General features: G+C 50.5%; 1 protein-coding gene across 1 annotated transcript; it reads left to right on the top strand.

Moving 5' to 3' along the window:
* The first annotated feature begins 18,475 nt into the window (after window positions 1-18,475).
* Window positions 18,476-22,033, top strand: LGALS1 (galectin 1). Its single transcript, XM_036401073.2, has 4 exons — window positions 18,476-18,524; window positions 19,994-20,073; window positions 21,260-21,431; window positions 21,825-22,033. Exons 1-4 carry the CDS (start codon window positions 18,516-18,518, stop codon window positions 21,966-21,968), a joined length of 405 nt encoding a protein of 134 aa, XP_036256966.1. The 5' UTR covers window positions 18,476-18,515; the 3' UTR covers window positions 21,969-22,033.
* The last annotated feature ends 818 nt before the right edge of the window (window positions 22,034-22,851 follow it).

Here is a 22,851-nt window from a genome sequence, read left to right as displayed (position 1 = left end):
CACTGTCAGCTCACATGGGAGGACTGGATGCAGCTTATTGTCCCTAGGCGAGTTCCAGGTGCCAAGTGCCTTCTTTGTTTTTTCTGTCCAAAATAACCTAGGAAAGAGCCTTCCAAAATAAAAGAACATCCAAAGAGCTTTCTGAAGATTGCCTGTCATCTTAATCAGTCCCCTTTGTATATGCCCATTTCTCTCTTTTGTCTGTCCCGTGTCCAATTAGGCCACTAGAGGACTGGTAGTCCCTTAATGAGTACTTGACCAACACTTGCATCATTAAGTAGAGCAAGATTGAGACCTAATGTGTCTGCTAACTTGGCTTGCCAATCTAGAGATACCCAGAGCCTGGTTTATTTTTCAGAGCTCTCAGTTTTTGTATCAGGCTGAAATTTGAAGCACTGTTGTTGTGACTTTGGGGCCACAGCTGAAAATGCTCAGTTATGGCTGCAGATTTCCCAGGCTGAGTTGGTTACATGTGGGTGTACAGAGGAGACTGTGCACAGTGAGAATATTCCCAAGACATGCCCCCTTTTTTCTAGGGTGCTTTGAGGATGAGCGCTTGCCTGCTCTGTTCTTTCCAGTTCTCCCAGACAGCAGATGGGATGCTGGAGGCTGTAGTCTACCAGGCTGGCACACTGGAAACAAAACAGGAAATTCAGTAGCTGGTCAGAGAGTCCCAGCCTGTGTTTGGGCCCTCTCCAAAGATACTTTGGAGTTTGTCCTTTGGATTCCAAATGGTGAACCTGCAGAGTAGGTTTTTTTCATGTGACTGCTGCTGAAAACACAGCTCAGCAGGGGTGATGGCTGATTCCTATCTCTTGTGATCATGTAGCTTCTTTTCATCTGCTGTGTCTCTCCATGAGGGCTTTGCTATGAAGCAGAGGTGGACTTGGAGCTGAAGGGTTTATCTGTCCTTCCCTTGGTTCATCATGTAGGTGAGGACATTAGATAGGGGTGACTTCTGTCTTGTGTACATCAGTGCAGCTGCTCTTGTTCTGAACAGGGATGGAGCAGCACTGTAGGGGTCCATCAGGCCTGCCAGGTGTTGATTTTGTGTGGTTTCACCCTGCTACTATTGCTCCTGCATGTAATGGATGTGCATGTGAGCAGATCTTGTTAGGAAACTAGACTGACAGCACTCCTGGGGGTAAAGAGCTCCCTATCCAAGCCTGTCAGACATCCATTCAGCCACTGACAATAAGGGGTCTGTGATCCTCAGGGGGTTCAGGCTTTGGTTCCCTCTGGGATAGGTCTGGTAGGGCTGCAGATAACATCTGCTGTTTAAACTGAAAAAAGCAATGCTTCTTGCCTCAGTCAGCTGATTTCTTCTTGTCTAGTGCAGCTTTTCTTCTTGGGTTGAGTGTTTAGGGAAGCAGTGCAGTTGCCAGGGAGGACAGGGCTGTGAAGTGTAGAACTGTAGCAGCACACAGGAGGGTGGAGCAGATGGGAAGCCCCACTTGGTGTAGTTGGGTAAAGGTATTTATTTTCTCATCCTCAGAAAACTGCATTGCCCTTTCCTGCCATGCAAAAGAGACAACACCCAGACAGGTGGCAGTTGTTCCATTAGACCAGAAAACTCCTATCCTCCATCCATAAGTGCAGTTACTGTGGCAACCACTGGCTGGATGATGTCAGCTGCAACTTGCTGAGCATTGCCTGCTCTGGGCAAGGCTTTATTCCCTTAGTCATCTTCGTGCCCCTTCTCTGGACTCTCCACAAAATGTCTCTGACTCTCTTGTACTGGGAGCCCAGAACTGGACCCAGCACTGGACCCCACGTCCTTTTCTGTTGTGCTGCTTTCCAGCTGGGTGGTCCCCAATATTTACTGGTCCCTGGGTTACTGTTTCCCACGTGAAGGACTTTGCACTTCTCCTCATTGAATTTTTTGAGGTTCCTGCCAGCCCATTTTCCCAGCCTATTAAGGTCACTCTGGATGGGACCACAACCCTCTGGTGTGTCAGCTGCTCCTCCCAGTTTTGTGTCACCAGCAAACTTGCTGAGGGGACACTCTGCCCCATCTTACAGTTCATTAATGAAGATGCCAAACAGAATAAATACAACAGTATTGACCCCTGGGGGACACCCCTAATTACAAGCCTGCAGCTAGACTTTATGCCACTGATGAGCATTCCTTAGGCCCAGATGTTCACACAGTTCCCTGTCCACTTCACTGTTAGCTCAGCCAGCCCATACTCCATTATCTTCTCTAGGGGAATGTTGTGGGAGGCGGGGCCAAAGGCTTTACTGAAGTCAGGGTGTATGTTCACTGCTTTCCTCTCATCAGGCAAGCCAGCCATTTCATCATGGAAGATTGTCAAGTTAGTCAAGTGACTGACACTTCAGGAAAACAACAAATGGGCCCAAAGATATTGATTGGTGAGTAGATGCCTTTAACATGAGGAACTAGAGATCATCCTGGCTGGGAAGCTCTTAATGTTCAGCCACATGACATGGTAATAGAACTGGGACAATCTGGAAGGTGTTGAGACTGGCAGGACAGCGGAGGTTTTTTTGCATGGGAAAGTGCCTCCAGAGCCAAGAAAGGATCATGATCCTAGGAACTCGCTCAATACTTGCCCAACCTGATGTGAGAGTCCCCCTCTGCCAAGGCAGGCAGCTCTGGCGCCACCCTGTCCCGCAGCAGCTGGAGCACAGAGGAGGAGGAGGAGGAGAAGGTGAGGAGCAGCAGCCTGTTACTGCCTGCCCTGCCAGCATTTACTCTTCCTCAAGCAGAGGTGTGGGTAGAAGTCCCTCTTCTGCTTCCCTCTCCTCACTCTTTACTCAAGGCATTGTCCCATCCCCGCTATAACATGGGTTTTCAGGTTCCCCTTTGCCATCTCTCTATCATTATCCATTTTTTTTTTCCTTCCTTACTGCTGCCTCATTTGCTCTATGGACTCTGACCCCAGAAAACTCACCAAGCAGCCCAGGAGAATAACATGGCTATGCACATCTAGGAACTGCTGCTCTTGTTGGACTCTGCCTGGGAACTGTGTGTGGATAATGTATTGGAAGTGCCCCTGGCAGACAAGCTGTTTTGGTGTTCCTTATACTCCCTGGGAGATGGTGAACTTGCTGAGGGAAATTGAAAACCCTTAAGAACTGCACCAGCTTTCAGAGTTGTACTGCTCTTTGTAGCTTCAGTATCCCACTGCAGCAAAGCACTGTCAGCTCTGTAAGCCTCCAGCATGGAGACAAAGGAGAAGTGATGCCAGAAACATTCCCAGATCACAGGAGAGCTTTCTGTGACCATCCAGGTTGTTCTGCCCTGTGATTTAGCCTGCTGGATGTGCAGCTCCAGCAGCTAGCAGTTTCCAGTCTGTATAGGATATTGCTGAGCACTGAGATGCTCTCTTCACACATTGTGGGTGAGAGAAACCTGTCCTTTTAATGGTTGTCCATCAGGTCACTCAAAAGTCCTGTGCCAGCCTTTCTGCCCTTGCTGAACTTCTAGCTTGGTTTCCACAGAAGCTGGACAGAAAGTGGTACCTAGGTAAAATTTATGGCAGGAATTGCTTCTCTACTTGACCTGTTTCAAGCAAGATGAAACAACTCAGGTCTGTGTTTCTGTTTCCTCCAGGTACACTCCACTGCCATACTACAGCTGCCTATGTGCAAGTAAGGTGGTTTATCCCTGCAGCACAGAAGCTAGAGGAAACTGAGTCTTTGTGGGCTGTAGATTGGAGATTTCCCACCTGCTGGAACAACATGATTGTGGCCCTGATTGTGGCCCTGGCAAGGCTTCCTTCATGAAACAGAGGTGTTCCTGACTTGGTGTCCTTCTCTGGCCTAGTGTTTGGAAGCTTTTGATTCCACTGGGTATGGGCAGAGCCAGTCAGTGGCACAGAGCAGTGCCAGTCCCTTTTTGTGCACTTGCCAAGGCTGGGGGTAGACATGTGAAGAATGGCAATATGCCACTGTTCAGCACTTGAGTACAACTAGAGAACCATGTGCCTGCCACAGTCTTGGTTACCTGGAAACTGACAGCTCAGCAGACAGGGTGGCCATACTCCTCCAGGAGAGTGTAGGCTGTGTTTAGGTTGTTTCATGATGCTCACTGCCTTGCAATTCATTACAGTCTCATTAGCTGCCTTCCCACAACAATTTCAGGGCTGAAAGGACCCATGTCATTGGGCAATCCGACACTGTGTTTGACTTCTGTTTGGCCATAAGCAACTCTGAATGCCCTTGAGCCAATGTTGCTGGAAATCTGCCTGTTGGTTCAGGTTCTTGAGCTGCTTTCTTGTCAGTTATGCCTTATTAAGAATTATTAAGGTATTAAGGATTCTCATAAGAGCTTCCTACAGAAGTAGTCTTCCTCTTGGTCACTGTCACTTGCTGATGACCCAGCAGCAGTAGAACAGTCCTTCTAGAGGAGCATTTCTGATCCTCGGGTCAACCCAGGGATTGGGGTGGCAGGTAGCACCTGGTCCTGGCTGGCACACCCTTTAAGTAGCAGGATCTGAGGCAGACCCCATGGTAGTGCTTGCTGCTGCAATTCAAATCTCTGTCACTACTCCTTTGGGTGTGTTACGAGTTTTCCAGGACAGCATGTCCAGCAGTGGGACACAAACAGCATCAGGAAAACCTGTCTGATTCCTGTAGTGACTTAGAAAGAGATACATCTACCTGGAAAAGGAGTACATTAATTACCCTGGGACTTCTTCTGGCAGCAAGCCTGCAAGCTCAGAACATGGAGGCATCCTGTCTAATACCCATAATTCCTCCTTTTTCCTGGCAATGTTCTGCAATGCAGAGGGGTAAGACACCTGCAAAGGATCATCCTTATATGCTCCTTGTCTCTTGAACTTGGATGCTATGCCAGGTGCAATAAGTCAATTAGACAACCCTGGTAAGGCATCAGTCTAGGGATCTCACCCTCCCATCCCCTGGACTATTGTTCTTTAGGCTGAAAATAAATCTAGAAGTAGGAGGCTCCTGTATTGTGTTCCCATTATGCTGGCTGGAGTTAATTGACACCAGATTTTTCTTCCATTTCATAAAAATTCCCATGAAATGTTCTCTTTCCTTTTACCTTTCTGTTACCACTTCCAGGGCCTCCACTGCCTGACTGTTCCTTGTATAATGGTGTGAGTTGTGCATCCCTGTCACCATCCAACCCACCAAGACCAGCTGTCACCCTGTCCTGTAGCACACAGCTGGGTGATATCTAGAGGCCTCGGTGTGGGCATGGTAAGAGACAAAAATATAACTGATTAGAAAGAAGTGCAGCTGAAATTGCTCTCCAGCAAGACCTCACTTTCACTGTTGCCTGAGCCTACTGTCTGTCTGTCTTTCTCAGTAGGAGGAAAGGAGTGGGAGGTTCCACATCAGCGTTTCTCCATAGATCTGTAAACCCAACACAAGCTGGTGCTGCAAAAACCACAGTTATTTTCACATCAGTCTGATGCTCAGCAGCAGGAATGCTTTCACGGCAAGACAGGAGGCTTGCCAGGCAGGGGTGAACAGCTGAAGGCTGCAGAGCAGAATGGGAAGATCTGGGGTGTCATCCCAGCTGATATGAACGAGCTCACAAAAATATGAGTTGATAAATGGCAGCTGGTTGGGGAAAGAGTGCGAAATCCTGTCCCTTTGCACAATCAAATCTTGCATTCTTCTTGTTCAACAAGACCCCTTCCCATGAGCTGAAAAGCTGGATTTATACCCACAGACAATTTTGGCTGTACTTCTGGTGTCAGCTTCTTTTACTAGACATTGTTGACACTGCAGGGCCCTAACTACTGCTGGCTCCCTGGGTGCAGGCAGCCCCCTGCAGCTGCAGCTCCCTGCTGCAGAGCTGGTTCTCATCACAGCTCTTTCTTACTTCAGCCCACAGCTCTGCTCGGCAGCGGCTTGGTCACACAATCATCTCGCTCAGGAGAGCTTGGCTGCTGGCAAGCACAAGGCTGTGTCCTGGAGAACAAATGGCACACAATGTGGCCAACAGCCCTGCAGTCTGCATCCAAGTCACAGCTCTCTTTTGTGCATGCTTAATCAGCTCCTTCTGTGCCGGGCATTTTCTGTCATACTTCCAGGGGACCATGCCCTCCACCAGTGCTCTATAGTTTAATTGCTAGAGATGTATGCTTTCCAGTTTGTACATTATCCTCCTTTCAAAAGCTGACTTATGCAGTACTCTTCATCCACTCCTGATGAACACCAGATACACTGCTTGCTGCTTTACTTGTTGCTCCATCAGCTGCATCACTACAAGAGTTTCATCTATTTTTCAGAACCATAGTACATTGGTTTTGCCTTTCCAAGTCAACATGAAAAAGGATGTAATCCGTTCAGGCACTGCTGTAAACCCCTTTAACAGTAGTTTCAGGAACTTAAATCTCTGTGGAAGGAGCAGGATGGGAGAAACATCCATAGCCACTTGCAATCCCTTCTGAGGGGTACAGCAATCCCAAATGCATGTGCAGTGCCCATTTCCAGACTCACATGGAGGGCAGTTATTGATCCAGCAGGTGAGCAGCCAGATTGCACAGAACAGTGCCCCTTCTCCTCTGCAGCTACACAGGGCTGGCCAGGCAAGGCGAAGGAGAGCACCTGGGACTGTGGTTGCAGGATGCTGGAAGCTGCACGAATGCAAACTTGATGATGTAACGGCAGCCTTCACCTTCATCCCAACTCATTCACTGGTGCCCAGCAGGTTTGCCCTTAAGCAGTGATGTTTCAACAGGAGGAGGCCACAGACAGCCAGAGCAGGGCAGCTGCCACACCACTGAGGTTGCCACCACAGCATGCCCAGCTCTCCCAGCCCTGGGAGAGCCAGGGCTGTGGTCACAAGTCCCACAGGCACAGCCAGCAGTGAAGCTGGGCTTGGCACCCTGATGCAGAGAGGGAGCTCCTGCACTTCCTCAGGCAGAGCTGAAACCTGCCAGCTGGGCAAAGGCTTGCTGGGGAGCTGGGGCCTGTCAGTGCTTGTCCTGGTTGCAGACAGACCAGGACAGGGACTTGGTCCACCTGCAGCCAGGGTGGTGTTGAGATGCCACCAGCAGTGGGAGCCAGGGGAGCCGCCTGTGCAAGGCTGTTGTTTGTGAGAGGTGTGCAGGTGCAGGTGCAGGTGGGTGAGAGGCAGGCTTTCATCCAGACACCCAGTTTTCCTGTGATAACAGCCAGCGTGCCAGCACTCTGCAAAACATACAGCTGAAATTGTATTGGTGGGTTATGGGAGGGACCCATGGTAATCCTCCAGGAAGGAGTTGTCTTGAGAAGTCTCAGGATTCCTGTTCTCATCCCAAAACACTGCTTGCTCACGGGCCATCCTTTCTCCCCCTGACCAGGCCAGCTGACTCTCTCTTGTGCTACATGTTTAAGCCTGCATTCCCACCAGCACTGCTGGTGCTGCTGAGATCTGATCCATAATATGACAGTGCTGGATCATTCTCTTTAGGAGATATCATGCTGTTTCTGGAACCATGCACACACAAACCAGAAGACTGAACAGCATTGCATTAAAAAGAAAAATAGGAAACAAAAGCAGTGCATTTCATGTTTCAGCCTCTTGGAGGGTCCAAAGGGCAAACTGTCTTTAGAAATACTACAGAAAGCTAAAAAATATGTATGAGCCCAGCTGTGAAATGTAATACATTTCTGCTTTCTGGCTTCTCCAGGGATTCACCTCTCCCTGCCCACTGCAGGTACCCATACCCTGGCACAGTTCTGGGGCTCTGCATGGCTGGGCTGAGCCACCCTTGCTTGGGTACTCAGCACAGAGGGAGGCCCTGCAAACATACAGGGGTGTCATTCTACCTTCGACAGACTGTGCCAGGCCAAAAAAACCCAAAGGACACCAACTTTTCTGAACCATGCCCAGCAAACTAGGCCATCCCATCTCCAGCAGCTCTCACCCCCTGCCTAGAGAGTGCTCGTGGCACATTATTTGCCAAGAGCTTTCCTTTCTCAGAAAATGTCCAGTGTCCCCATGAGAGCATCACTCAGAGCCAAGTTACCCTCCTGCCTAAAGAGGGATGGTCAGCTCACAGCATGGCCAAACATATTCCCACTTCTGTATGGGAACAGCAGTGCAGAGCCCAGCATCTCAGTTTCACCCTGAGAGGTAAAACCATCAGTCTCCCAAGTGAGCTAAGATGCACCATGTGCTAGGCACGGCCTAACCTTTCTGCAGTGGGAAAGCAAGCTTCACAAAGGGGAAATGGCAACTTGATGAGGAGCTGGTTAGCATCCAGGGTCAGTCCTTGAGACTGCTCCCCAGGCACCAGGAGCCCACCAGCTTTGGTCAGTCAGCTCTTCCCTCACATTGCATGCTTTCAAGAGATTGAACCCAGCATTTCTGAGGCTGACCTGACCACACCTCATCAACCCTGTGATTCCCAAGAATGGGTCTGATGGGTTGGGTTTTCTCTGTCAGGGCTGCTCTGAGCAGAGCCAGGGATAAGGAGATGGGAATGCAGCAGCAGCAGAGGCCCTGCATGAACGTCATCTCCTTCCCAGCCCATGAGACACATCACAAGGATGGTTCAGTCTACACAGAGCTTGTAGCAAGGCTCAGCAGTGGGTGTTTTCTCCAGAGAGTTTTCCAGAAAGTGCCAGGTGCTGCCTGTGGTTTCTCTGCTGTGTGTGGGGTCTATGCAGGGCTGGTGGAAGGAAAAGAGTGGATGAAGCAATGGTGAGCTTGAAGGAAGGCCAACTGAGACACCCTGAGAAACAAAGCAAGTAATAAAATCCCAGAGAAAACAGCGCTCCGCACCCAGCCGGGCCCTCTCCTGGAGCTGCCAAAAAGGCATCCTTGGCTCACAGGTAAGCAGTCATAAAATGCAGGGAGAGACTTCCCAGGGAGGGAAGGTTTTACCTGTCGAGCAAGTTCATGGGTACCCTCACCCACCAGCAGGGAGAGCTGAGCATGGCAGGCAGACATCCCACAGCCCTCAGCACTGCAGGAGGAGAGGGGGAACAGAGCCCTCTTTCCTCTGTGGCACCCAAGCAAAGAGACTGGCTGGGTCATTCTGAGAGGGGACCAGGCGTGGCTGGGTTGCCAGCTTGGAAACACTGAGTGCCTTGGCTGATTTTGACACGCTGATGGTATTTTTGATCACCCTCCTCAGACCCAAGCCTTCCTGCCTGGAGAAGCAGTTCCATCTCCTCGTAGGGCTGTCCCTCAGCAGCCCAGCCCCACCAGACCTGATGGGTCCTTCTCCCAACCACTGCTCTCCCTCCACCACTCATGCCTGCTTGCTCATCCCTGCTAGTGGGCACAGGTCCTCATGGACTTGCTCAGCAGGTAAAACATCCCCTGCCCACAAAGCTGAGCTTGCACCCCCAGGGCAGATTAATAAAGCACCACGTGGGGCAAGGCCTTGTTGTGCTCTCTGCTGTTTCTCCTTCCCTTTGCCCCAAATAAACAGAACACCACAAAAAGAGACAAATGCCTTTGTTTTCCAGGGAAGGACTGTCAGAATGGTGTGTGTCCCTGCATCTTGTTAGGGGTTAGATAAGTCCCCAGGAGCCATGGGGAGCTCTGTCACACAGCACAAGTCCTTGCTGACAGTACCATTGTTAAGAAGGGGTGCATTTTGGGAGGGCTGGTGCTTTTGCTCCCTGCTTGTTTCTCTCCAAGAAAGTCACGGCTCATGCCTGCTTGCCCAGGGAGACTTCCCTCCCCAGCAGCTCTTATCCTGAACAGACAGCAGATTGGCAGTCACCGAGGGGTGTGGAGGCTGGCCCCCATTTCAGGACCTCTCCACATGCCCCTGGGCTGGCAGGCACTTCATGGGGTGCCAAAACTGAGCTCTAAAGAAGTTGCCTTCTTTTGGACTGTCCAGCACCTAGTTCATAGTGCTCCAACCAACATCTGCACCCAGCAGCGGCCCTTGGATTGCTCCTGCCAGCAGCAATCTCCCTCTGCTCCCAGCAGAGCCAGTGAAACAAGTCCAGGATGCTCACCCTGCCTGGTATGGGGGATGTCTTGCCCAGAGCTTGGCTTAGGGCTAGGTCCTGCAAAGATCCTGTCCCACTTGGGGCAAGGTTACACAACAGCAGACTCTGCAGAGATGGAGCTTTCCTCTATAAGGTTACCTCCTTATCATGGGCTTGACCTGGGGACTTCTCTCATCTCCCATCTTCCCTTTAAATGAGAGGAGGTGGATTATATCACAAATTGAACCTGCCTGACTAAATATAGCCAGTGCAGAGTCCAGGAGAACCTCCCTGGTTTTCCCCTGTTTGCTTTGGTGGGAAAATCCCAGGTGTTGCCTGCTTCTGGAGCAAATGCCTGAGGACCTGGAGGCCAGTACCTCTCAGATGTGCATGGTTTTTGAACATAATCCACCCTGTACAGGGAAACTTTTAGAAGGTGCAGTGGCCCTTGGCTTCATGGTGAGCCGGTGAGCCTGCTGTGGGTTGAACAGACAGTGTGGACATGTCTCACAGACTTGCAGCCTATGGGGAAGGGGGGCTATGTCCAAAAACACCTGGCTGGCTGATGGACCCTCCCTTACCTTCCATGCTGGGTGAGAAGAGCAGGCGTCATGCTCACATGAGCAGCACTAGCCACCAAAGCACTGGTGTGTGGATGCTGCAAGGGAACGTCCATCCCTCTTCCCCCAGGTTCCCACTGTGACAAGGTGAATCAGAAACTGATATTACATCTCATCGACTCCTTGCTCAATCTCTACCAAAACATCTCTCAACCAGCAGCCCATGAGCTAAATATGCTTCATAAAATCCTCAAAACTGTCCCACAGAAAAGCCCCCCACCTCACACATGGTCAGGCAGTTGGCTGGCATGTCAAGATTTGCTCCTCTGGCAAAAGGCAGGAGTTTGTCAGTGCTTGGCCTCCATGTCCATCACAACAAGAGCAAGACTACAATCCTGTAGAACAAAGCCATGTTGTTCATTTTGGCAGTAAGTGCATCAACATGCCTCCTGCCCTTCTCACAAGTCACCCACTTCTACTGGAACATGAGCTGGTCCTTGGCCTTCTTCTTGAAAAATGACCCAATCTTTGTCTGGGAAAGGAGCTTCTGCCCAGGAACACAGGGCAGAAGAGAGGGAGAGTATGTCTGTGCTGCCAGTGCTGGGGGTGTGTGAGCTCGTGCTCCTGACAAAATGACCTGCATTACCCCCCACCAGCTGCTGCTGTGAACCTGCCCAGCTCAGGATCTCTAGGAGGGAACCAAGGAGATCTCCAGTGTGGATCCTATCTTTTGCATGAGGTGTGGACAGTTGACACCTGGACTAGGCTGAGCACCAATGGTCAGCTCTTCCCAGGTGCTGCAGGCTGGCAAAGCCCAGCTTGGGTGTTGATGGGCTGCTTCAGCACCTGCTCTCTGCCCAGGGTGCAAAGGAAGCTGGAGAAGCCAGAAGTGAGGGAGAGAAGGCCCTTGGTGTGGGACATGATGATGGGTGGTGGATCTTCTTGGTGGCAGCAGCAGAAATGGCTGTGCAAAGGGCTTCTTTGGAAGAAGGATCCATTTGCAAAAACTCCCAAAAGAGCACCGCAGCCTCACCACAGCAGTGATGTGTGCATGCCCACCAGCCTCAAAAGTGTCTGGGCCCCCTTGGAAGGGAGTGGGAACCGGCAGCATGGCAGAGAATGACACATCCCAGTGCTTTGCACAGCCTCCAAACTGTGATAGCATCAGTGCCCTGCACTTTCTCCCCCCCAATAGTGTAAGCCTCAGGGAAATGAGGGTGCCAAGCCCTGCTGAAACACCCTCCCATTTCATCAGCTGATCCTGGCAGATAACAGACAGCTTACCAGGATAATTGTTCCAGCTGGCTCTAGGGTGGCAGGCAGCAGCTGCCTAACAGAGCTCACTGACATCTAAATGTTTGGGGCACCCAGTGAAGGATGGCACATGTTACTGAAACCCCCAAGGGCGTTTTGGGGGACTCAGGGTCCCCTGTGGAGGACAGTCCCAGGCTGCACCAGCTCCGTCCCTGCCAGAAGGATGCATCCATGCTGGGGAATGATGAGCTGTGCCACCCACCCCACAGGACCCCCAGGAAGAGCAGCTGCATGTCTGCCCAACACAATTCTGTTTTCTCCAGCCCTTGCTGTCTGGTGAGGCCCCATTCCCCTCTGGAAAGGCCAAGTTGGTCTTTTGCCTGCCTTGGCTTCTGTTCAGCTCTGTTGATGCCTTGTGGTCCCATGTGCTTTGGAAGCTCTCCAAGCACGAGATGTGCCCCTAATACCAGCTCGTGGGCTGGCTGCAGATGAATGCAGATGCAATGGCCCAAGCAGGGTTTGTCTCAGGGAGTAAAACCTGATGTGCTCAGGCTCCCTGCTGGTCTCACCTCCTGAGCATCTCTGCTGCTGTTTCTGACATGTGTGGAGACTAACATCACACCCTAGGTACCACTTCCCATAAACACAAAAAAATACCAAACAGGTGTTTTCAGGCTTCTTGTCATTCCTGGCAGCAAAGCCTGCTCACGGCAACCCTCTTCTTCGGGATTATCATTCCACACTGGTTTTTATGCACATTGCTTGCTGAAAAATGGCATGCAGCTGAGTTTCGGTCTCAAGGGTGTTGGAGGAGGACGTGCCTGTGTTCCATGAACATATTTCTCCTGAGCACTGCTTGTTGGAAGACCTGAAACCAGCACCTGGGTTGCTGCAACATGTTCAAACACAGCATCCACTTACAATTTGCATATTAAGTACAGCAAACAAATTTCTGCCTGGCGCATCTCAAAAGTCACTTTAACAAAAGACAAAAAGTGAGACAGCAAATATGCCTCAGCAGGTTGTTTCTAGGCTTGAAATAGGCTCAATAAATGGCAGGTTCCTTAGGCACCTCAAGGACACCAATTTGTGTGTTGCAGCAGCACAGAGCCGGTGGCCACAGTCAGGCGATAGCCAGCAGCTCTCCTGCTCGGGCACACCTGTGATGAAACATCTGACCCTCATGCATGGAGCTACATTTCCTCACCCTTGAACTTCCAGCACTAATGAGCAGCACAGGAATAATTCTTGGCGTCATATTTTAGCACAATTATACTTTTCAGTCCTGCAGCGTGGTGCTGGGCTTGTATTGCAGGCCCTCTGGAAGTCATTAGCCAACATCCAGACAAGCAGTGGCAATGTTTGCCCCTCTATAGTCAGCATCTGCTGAGCTTGCAGCCCTGCTTTCAAAATTTGCCATTTCTTATAGGTTACGTTTGAAGCTTTGCCTTCAGAACACGCACAACCTGAACAACACATGCTGCACCCCAACTCACTTTCACTTCTATCTTTACCTTTCCTTCTATGTCTTTGCCTTGATTTATTTGAAGAAAATTGGAAATTCATGCCACCGGTCAGAAGTAGATTTTCCACTTTTTTAAAATAAGAAAAATATTATCAGCTTCAAAGTCAGAGTTGTATGAGGTCCCTAACTGTACTTTGTTCACAACAGAACTTAAGACTCGCTCCATTCACTGTCCGGCTCTTCCCAGTTTGCTGTTCCACTCCAGCTCAGCACCAATTGCCAGGCTTTGTTTAACCTGCGTTTGCAGCTCTTGGAAATACTCTACATGCAGCAACCCACTGGTCCAGCCTATGTCATTGTGAACAACCTCTCTGTGTCAAAACCAAGAACGTGCTTTCCTGAAGCGTTCCTCCTTGACTTGCCTTTGCTGTGCTGCCCTGGGCCAAGCACCCTTAAACTGAAGAGCAGATGGCCTGGAGCCTTCCTGATTAAAGATCTGCTAACCCATGCTCCAGCAGCCTGGCAGTCAGGATCCTTCACTCCAAGGTAACCAAAGGCTTTTTTGTTGTTCTGTCAGTATTTCCAGCATGGTCAGGTGAGGAGTCCCTCTGCCTGTCACCCCAGCAGATAGAGGAGTTAGCCCTCATCAGTGGGCGTCTCCTCGCTGATCTCACATGGCAGAACAGCACTTGAACAGCTTGGGCCAACCACCTCCATGGGCTGACACAGGCTGGTCCATGTTGCCCATGGCCACAACCCAGCACCGAGCTCCCTCCCTGCCTCCCTGGCCAAGGTGCTGTGTCTATCCCACAGCCACAGGGATGCCACCCCACTGACAGACCAGGACCACTCCCTTCCCCACTAAGTGCTGCAAAGACGGCAGACTTTGCACCCAAAAGGCAAGATGGAGCCCAGTGTGAGCAGCCAGAGGTGCAGGGGAGGAGGTGGGGACCATGGGTTTGGGAACCTCTTGGGATGCACCCAGAGGTGTGTCTAACACATCCCCAGCATCATTAGTGCAAGGAGTCATTCCTGCTTCCCCAAGCTGTAACATCAGGCTCGCCCAGATAAATCATTTGTCCAGGTATGCTTTGATAACATTTGCAGGATTATCTTCACCACTTGGGAACATATTTCCATACTGATTTAATGAAAGCAGGGATTCTGGAGTCAGCAGGAGTTGGAGCCTCACAGACGCTTCCTAATCCAGGAAATTGGATGTGGTTGAAAATGTTTCAGCAGTCAAAGCTTGGGAGATCCTGCTGTGGCTCATTCCTGATGTGAGGCTCTGTGTCCGCAACATAATAAATCTGAGTTTAGCACACCTAATTCTTAGTTTAAAATACCACAGGCCACATAATACAAAGTGGCTGAACAGGTACAAAGGCTCCCTCCCAGTGGAAAGGTGTTGCTAATCACTGCAAGAGTAACTGCAGCCAAAAGAGGCTTTTGCCAGTTGAAGAGTACAATGTACAAGCGGGCTTTGGTCCACAGGCTTTTTAGTCAGGCCCTTTCCCAATTCCTCACAGGTCATCACTCAGGATGCCCCCTCTATTGCTGCAGCCCTCACACGAAGATCTGGGGCAGATCTTTGCTCTTTTGCTTCAGACACTTGCCTGACTGGGTTTCTCCTTTGGCAGCTGCCAAACCACCTTGTTTCGAGCCGCCCCTCGGCTCGGCCCATGTTTCAACTCAACCCCAGACTTGCACTAGCTGGACTCCAGCCCTCAGCCCGCAGCACCAGTCTGACTATGCTGAGGCACACCAGTGCCTATCAGCCAGACCAGAAGGCATGCTCTAAATCAAAGCTACTCGCAGTGATGAAACTCTCTCTTAGCAATCATGTTTCCCTCTTCAACCTAAGGTGTATTGCAGCTTGGAGGTTGGGAGGTGTGAGATGTCCATGAGGGAGGCTGTGATCTCAAGAAAACGTGCCATCTCAGCATAGGGAGATCAGCCTGGGATCTTTGAGTGCCAAGGAGAATGTAGGAAGAAGGCTGAGGCCCTGAGAGAAAAGCCCCAGTGAGCACCATGAGCAGCCCTAGGGACAGACAGGGATATCTGGCCCCTTGTATGGGAAAGTTGGGTCACAGCCAGCACTGGGGGATGGGTTCAGGCCCCAAAGACATTAAAAGCTCGAGGACTGTCTGGGATTGCTCACAAGGGCAATTTGCACTTTCCAAGGAGAGTGAGCAGATTGTGCAAGGAAAGGCTAGCGAGAGGTTAGCCAGTTGCTCCCAGGAAGCAGGTGACTGAAGCACAGGCCACACTGCAGGTGCCCATGGTCAGGACCTGAGTGGGGTGCCTACACCTAGCATAGTACATGCTTGGTGGGGTCTTTGCTGTGATGCCTGGGCATGAACATCTGTGTGAATTTGGTCTGTCCCCATCATGGCAGCTGGCTCTTCTACACCCCCTTTTCCTGGCCCCGTCCTGTCCAGGACACAACCCCAGTTTGCAGAAAGCAGGTGCAGATGCAAACACCATCTGCCTCACCCTCATAACCAGAGGTGAGGCAATGCTGAAGTCATATCCCACAGTCATTACTCCTCTCTCCACACTCATGGCTCCCTCTGGCCAAGAGTTTGGCATGGACAAGGGCGCTGTTTGAAGCAACAGCATCACATCCACTCACTCCCTTTGGACTAAGCAAAGAAGACCTTTACCCCCCAAGTTACAATGCAGATCAGTGACTGTCCCTCTAATACAAAGCTAGGATTTGAAATGTTATGCAGGAAAGCTCTTCTGGTGAGGAGAGGCAGGAATGGTGGAGAAGAGCCCTGTCCCTGTGTAGAGTTCCCACACAAGCCCACAACACTGAAGTCTGTTGTGATCTGTCCTCATCTTCCTCATCTGCATCCTTTGCAGATCAAATGGGCTGCTAAAATGCTGGCACATCCCCTGGCTGGCCCACTGCACACTGATAAGGAAGGATGTGATAGGTGGATGTGATAGGATGTGAAGACTGCCAGCTCTAGCCAGTCTGGCTCTACCCTTCCCAACCCACAGTGGCTCTTCCTACACCACATTGCTCCTGAAAATCACAGGCAAGCACCTCTGTGTCTCCAGTGTGGTGGAGTAGGTGTCAGTACACCTGGGGACACCATCCCTGCCTGCTGTGACACCAGGGTAAGCAGGGACCTTTCCTCCCCTCAGTTCAGCCATCCCTTGTGAGGATGCTGATGCTGAAGTTTTAGAGTTTGTCATCTCATCATGATGTCTCCAACAGGAAGGCAGACGTGACATTGTCCTGATGGTGGTGGCCCCTGGCCTGCAGGCAATGGGACACCCTGTGGCCCCCTTGCCTGTGGTATTAGCCTGTTGTGCTAATGCTATTTAATTCAAGGTTTCATGAAAGCCAGTGGAGACAGCTGGACTTCTATCAGACAAATACAGGCTGCCCGAGGTAGACTCAAGCCTGAAACCAGAATTTCCTTGATGTGAAAAGCTCTTTAAGCACCTTCTCTGGAATGGTAGCCCCTCCTTCATTATCATCTCTTAGCCATTAGCTGGTCTCTAATCTCCCCAGCAGCATTTGGAGAAAGGTCCCTGGACAGACATAACTCAAGGATTTGGTGGCTGCTAAGGCTTGGTCACAGTGCCCAGCTGCCAGAAATGCTGCAGAAAACACAGAACCTACCCCATAGCTTTTAAAAGGCCTCCTCCACCTCCGTCTCCAAGAGAGCAAATATTTACACATTTCCCTTCCCCATCCAACAGTCCTGACTAGTCCAGCCCCCTAGACCATAGCTCCAGCAGCAGCTCAAGTACTTGGAGAGATGCCTGGGGTTCAGTCCCACAAAACCTTGGATTTGAAAGGAATTGATTTAATAACACACACATCCCAAGTAGAGGGAGGCTGACTCTATTTACTTTTTCTCCTCCTCATATGAAGCACTTCTTGTCCTGCACCACATGATCCCTTGATCAGGCTCAAGACTGAACCCCAAGGCAAGTGAAGAAGGAGAATGGGGGAGCAGGCATGTCAGAGCAGAGAAGACCAATTTGGCCTTTACTCTAGCCCTCTTGTGTCACGGAGCGATCAGCAACCTGGACAAAGTCTGGGGCCTGTTTCTGCCCTCTCCAACAGGCAGGCAAGAGGGTCTCTCTGCTACCTCTGCTGGCATTGATGGCATCAACTGGAAATACTCAGTAGTGCCATCCTCAGGGGTCATACTGGAGGAGGGTAACAGGGCTGGGGACTCTCACATCCTCAGCAGAGAGGGAACTGATGGGCCTCACAGTCATGGAAGAAAAAATTGTTTCAGAGAGTTTCAGTTCTGGGCCTCTTAAGGAAATCACAGAGCGTCTTGTGACTTAGAGACAAATATGCAAGACAAGGAGAGCTCTAAGCCACAGGCTTGGCATGCTGCCTGAATTTTTCCCTCCTCTTTCAGTGTAATTACAGTTGAGCCATGTAGTAATTGGGTAACTTTTTCCAAAGGAATCCTTTCACCCAGTGAATCATACTTGCCACAGAGAGAACACAGAGGCAGATAAAAGACATATAGATCCTATAGCTTATTGTGATAGAAGCATTTTGCCTCCATCCCCTTCTTCCTCGGGCCCCTAGCTGTGCTCAGGGTAGAAGCAACAACCAGGCATGGCACTTTTCCAGATAATTTCTTCCCAACCTTCCAAGGCGGCTTCCTCCTGACTCACTCTGCCCTGCAGCCAAGATGAACTGTACAGCTTTGAAGGTACCTATGGGTTCTGTAGAAAAAGGACTATTTTCCCTCCTTTTGTTCCCATACCTACAAAAGTGGGTGGTAAAGGCTGGGTCAGCAGCTGGGCAGTCTCTGGGGACAGAAAGGATTCATAGTGCAGCAGGGTGACTCTCGATGCAGCTTCAGTCTTCTGTTACTGAGGTTTCACCTGGGCTACAAAGAGCTTCTGAGGCACTACGTGTGCTCAGTGACATTTCTTCTACTCCTGATTTAACCAGAGCTGAAGATCCCCCCCTCACTACAGACCCTCCCGCCAAGTCTTGATCCATTTTCCATGCGGGATAAAAGCCTTGGATAATAAAACATTCATTATAAAACTATTTTCCATTGGATTCATAGCCACACACAGCTGGATCTCCTCCTGGAGTGGCCCACAGCCTGCTTGTTAGGGCTGCGCTCAGCATCCAGGAGAAGAGGCTGGGTGAGTGTGGGAGGAGGCAGCTCTGTCTAATAGACCCTCCCTCCTCCCAAAACCAACCCTGCTCCCCTTCCCATTGGTGCATGGGGTGGAGAAGGGCTGGGTCAACTCAGCTCTCCATCTATTTAAAGGCAAGGGTGGGGCTCTGGGAGTTACTTGCCTGGGACTCTTGCGCCTCAGCGGAGAGGAGCAGTACCCTGCAGAGCAGCACCATGTCTTGCGTGAGTAGGGAAAGGGATGGGGCAGCTTTGCTGGAAGTGGGACTGTGTTGGCTGGGTGTGAGGGTGCTTGTGCTGGCCTGCACATCGACCCCAGTGTCAGAGGGTCTGTTAGAGCTGGGTCGCTGCTGCATCCACTACAGAGCATTGGCTGCTATTTTGTGTTCTGGTTCTTTTTTCCTGTAGGATCCCTTTGAGGCGGTACGTGTGGGGATCCTCCCTGGGTTGAGTCCTGACCTGTTTTACTGCAGCTCTAGTCTGGAGAAGCTGCTGCAGTAACATTTATTGCTGTCTGAGCATCTTCTCTGGGCAGCCTTGCTGCTTGCTTTCTGCTGAAGTTTTCATGAGTCATTGAATTGTTATTCTTCTCTTTCTTGGAAGGAGTGTGCTGTACAGAAGTGTTCTGTGAATGTCAAGGACTGCATTCAAATACCTGAAGTTAGAGAGGTTATCTTAAGGGCAGGTATCAAGAGAATGGGGCCAGACTCTTTACAGAGTTGCCCAGCAACAGGGGAAGGGGCATGAGGCACAAACTGAAACAAAGGGAGTTAGAGTTGAATATGAAGAAAAACTTCCTCACTGTGATGGGACTGAGCACTGGAACAGGCTGCCCAGAGAGGTTGTGGAGTCTGCTGCTCAGGAGGTATTCAAAAGCCACCTGGACATGACAATGCAACCTGCTCTATGTGAACCTGCTTTAGCAGGGGGGTTGGATCTCCAAGATCCTTTCCTTAGCTGTTCTGCTAGGGAGATGCTTGTGTTAGAAGAGTGATTACACTTCTTTGACTTGATTAAGCAAGGATTGTCCCAAGAGCAAGCTTATTTTTTAAGGTGGGATAGGAAAAGATTTTCAGTATTCTTGAGGTCCTGGCTCTGCTGTGATGAAAAATGAATACATATGGGTTTGCCAGGATGCTTTGGTCCTCCTAGAGAGAAGGTGGGGGGCAGGTATCTCTGTGGAGCAGAAGAACATTCTTGGAAATACTGAACCTACATAAAAAAACAAGCTGAAGCCGTTGGGAGATGGGAAGCAAGGTGTCTGAGTCCTTGGACCTGGGCAAGGCTTGAAGTTCAAACACGAGCTAGGGGAAGGGAGTGGAATCTCCATCCGTGCCATCCATCCCAGACAGATTTGCGTGGGATGACACAAGACCCGCAAGGCACATGGGTGTGTTTGGGATGGGGTGGGTGTGATTGGAGTGTGCAGGTGCTTACACTTCCCTGCTGTGAAATACAGATATGTTGATGAGAGCAGCAGGAGACAGATTAGGAAATCGAGCTCCAATCAAAGGTACCATGTGATTGGGGTAACTTCTCTGGGATGTCCTTGCTGCCATGCCCTAGGGCAAGGGAGCTTCCCTGTTTCTCTGTGGGTCCAAAGCAAAGCATGTAAGGCAGCAGGGAAAGCTGCCAATTCAGAACAAGTGAGCCAGCAGGTACTGAGCTAATGTCTCTGCTTCCACATTCCCCAGGGACCAGTGTGCACCAACTTGGGTCTCAAGCCTGGCCAGCGCCTCACTGTCAAGGGGAAAGTTGCACCAAATGCCAAGAGGTGAGTTAGGCTGTGCTGCCCAGGCACAGCCTGAGCACCGCGCTAAGAGGTCTGCAAAAGGACTCTGTCCCTTGGGTAGAAGAGGAGAAGGGGTTAACACCAGCAGTGCTTCCAGTGAGTCATCACCTAATGCACACTGCAGACTCAGTACTGCCAAGGGGCTAAGCCAAAGCAGATGTGAAGTTCCAGCTGCACACGCTGGCAGTGACCACATCCTTCTAGTGCAGGGTGAAGGAAATGGAAGCTGTGTCTATACTGAGATCTGGTTTGAGATCATCTGCTCCACCACATCCTCTCCCCTGCATGAAGATGCCAGGAGTAGGGACATTTATGGTGCCCCCATGGACTTGGTGCTCTCACATGGCAGTGGGGAAAGAAGGAAGAAAGGTGGTGAGCAGGCAGGTGGGCAGAAGTGGAAATGTACCCCTAAATTGCAGGGACTGGGGTGGCTGGGATCCCAGTGAAGCCTGTGCAGCAGCCCCCAGCCCTTGTGCAGGTCTGTGGCTGGGGGCCCTTTGCAGGTAAGGTGGAGCCTGTAGCCGCTGTACCAGAACTAGCGGTGTTCCAGGAAACAAGTCCCAGCTCTTCCCAAGGCCTTTGAAGTTTGATACTGTCTGAGTGAAGCCTCCCAGGCTTTCTCTTGCCAAATAATGTGCCTCTTCTCATCTGGGTGAGAGGCCTGAAGGCAAGGTGGACACAAGGCTAGGAAACTTCCTCCCACTGCTGTTGCAGATACTTTGGGATGGCTAATGACATGGTAATTATTTCAGCTGCCTGCAGGATGGGGAGAAGGCAGTGGCTGTCAGGCAGGATGCAGCACTAGCGAACTGTTCAGGACTGAAAGGAATCTATGGAAAGCAACTAACTCCTTGGGAGTCGGTTTGGGTGTATGATAACTCTGTTCAGGGCACTGTGTACTGAACCATTCTCTTGTTAAAAGCTTTGAGGAAGTGGTGTTCTCCCAGGGATGGCACTCTGCAGCCTATCACCCCTAAAAAGTGCCCCTTACAGCATCATCTTTTTAGGGAAGCTGCATAATTTAGCAAAGGGTTTCTCTTAGGTTGCCCTCGGCAGGGCTTGAAGAAACAGGCCCAGGGATGCTCATGGTAATGAGAAACATGCTACCATAGTATTGACTTTATTTTTTTCAGCTGTATTGATGTCTGCTTTTTTTTTTTCTCTGCAGCTTTGTGATGAATCTGGGCAAGGATGCTACTCTCCTTGGACTTCACTTCAATCCCCGTTTTGATGCTCATGGCGATGTGAACACCATTGTGTGCAACTCAAAGAAGGTGGAAGAGTGGGGTGCAGAGCACAGGGAGGCTGTCTTTCCTTTCCAGAAAGGGGGCACAGCAGAGGTGAGCCATGCAAAGATTTATATATGTATATACACTCTCTGTACATGCTGTGGAGAAGGGAGGGTGTTTGGCACAGGCCACCCAGCTGCAAGGGCTGTCTCAGGGCTGTCTGTACAGGAGGTGGCTGGCTTCTCCTGCTTGGCCAGTGCCACCACTCAGGGCTCTGAGCTCTGATGGAGGGTGGGGATCAAATGTCTAAGCTCCATCTGTCTCAAAAATGTTGCTATTGAACAGAGCAGGGAATGGGCATCTCTTGGGAGACCAGAATAACACTCCTGCTGTTGATGAACAGGTTATTCTACTAAGCTTGTTCACCCTGTGAAGCAGAGGGTGGCACAGCAGTGCTGCAGAGGCTCAAGGAAACTTTCTCTAACTTTTCCATTTGCCTTGCAGATCACTTTTGCTGTCAACCAAAATGATGTGACAGTCCACCTGCCAGGCCACCAGTTCACGTTCCCTAACCGGCTTAACCTCTCTGTCTTTGACTACTTTGATACACAAGGGGACTTCACACTCCAGTCCATCAGCTGGGAATAACTTCCTCTGACAACTCCATCTCAAAGATACAGAAAAAGCAATCAATAAATAAGAGTTTTGATGTATTAAGTCTCAAAATCTAATCTGTTTAATATTGCGAATCCTCATGGGTTGGGCACCTTGCTGGGAGTGGGTGGATAGGGGTAGCTAGTGTTGCTGGAGTACCCTAAGTGGAGGCAATTGTCCCAGCCTTGGGCCTTGATAGTCATGGATGGAGAAGAGAATGAAGGTTAATAGCCTGGGAACACAGGTTAAAAGTCCAAGGAGAGTGGCAGGAGGAGGCATTGGGGCTAATTGTCACTCAGAGGAGAGTAAAAACATCCTTTAAGCAAGGTCACAAGCGGTTGAGGTCTAGACTGACACTTCACACTGCCTGAATAAATTACCTAAACTAAGCACTCCTGGCTGACATGAGACAGCATTGAGTGGCTGGGCTAGCTGAGCCTAGTGGGGCATGGAGTGAGGGGAAGTCCTCAACTGTGCTAGTTTTGGCTGCAGCCTTCTGTAGAGGCTGTAGGAATTCCTATTCCTGTATCTGCTTGGGACCTCTTACTGCTGTATGGAGACAGTAGAAAAGCTGCCTTGCTGGGTGTGGCAGAGCATGTAGAGGGTTCCTCATCCAAATCCTTTCTTCCAGTAACTGTAGGAGCACAAAGTGTTGTGCTGTGGCACAGGAGGGCAGTAACATGGAGGTGTCTGATTTTATTCTGCCCCTTCTGCTTTGCCTGTTCACATCCAGAGCTGAGGGAGGCAGCAATGTCCAGCTGGAGGGTGGGATGCTAAGGATGTGTGCTCTATGCTTTTGTTCCTGTTTTACTTGGCCCACATGAACCTGAGCACTTCTCAGTCTAAACTAAGCCAGACTCTGAGGACTGAGGCAGTC

This window comes from Molothrus ater, chromosome 5 (assembly GCF_012460135.2).
Source record: "Molothrus ater isolate BHLD 08-10-18 breed brown headed cowbird chromosome 5, BPBGC_Mater_1.1, whole genome shotgun sequence".
NCBI classification, from domain to species: Eukaryota; Metazoa; Chordata; class Aves; order Passeriformes; family Icteridae; genus Molothrus; species Molothrus ater.
This window is presented reverse-complemented; position numbering and strand designations above follow the sequence as displayed.

What these genes read in the sequence shown, in the direction of transcription:
- LGALS1 (XM_036401073.2), top strand. An exon ending in GTTGCACCAAATGCCAAGAG is followed by an intron (nt 20,074 to 21,259) that starts GTGAGTTAGGCT and finishes TTTTCTCTGCAG; the next exon opens with CTTTGTGATGAATCTGGGCA. An exon ending in AGAAAGGGGGCACAGCAGAG is followed by an intron (nt 21,432 to 21,824) that starts GTGAGCCATGCA and finishes TTTGCCTTGCAG; the next exon opens with ATCACTTTTGCTGTCAACCA.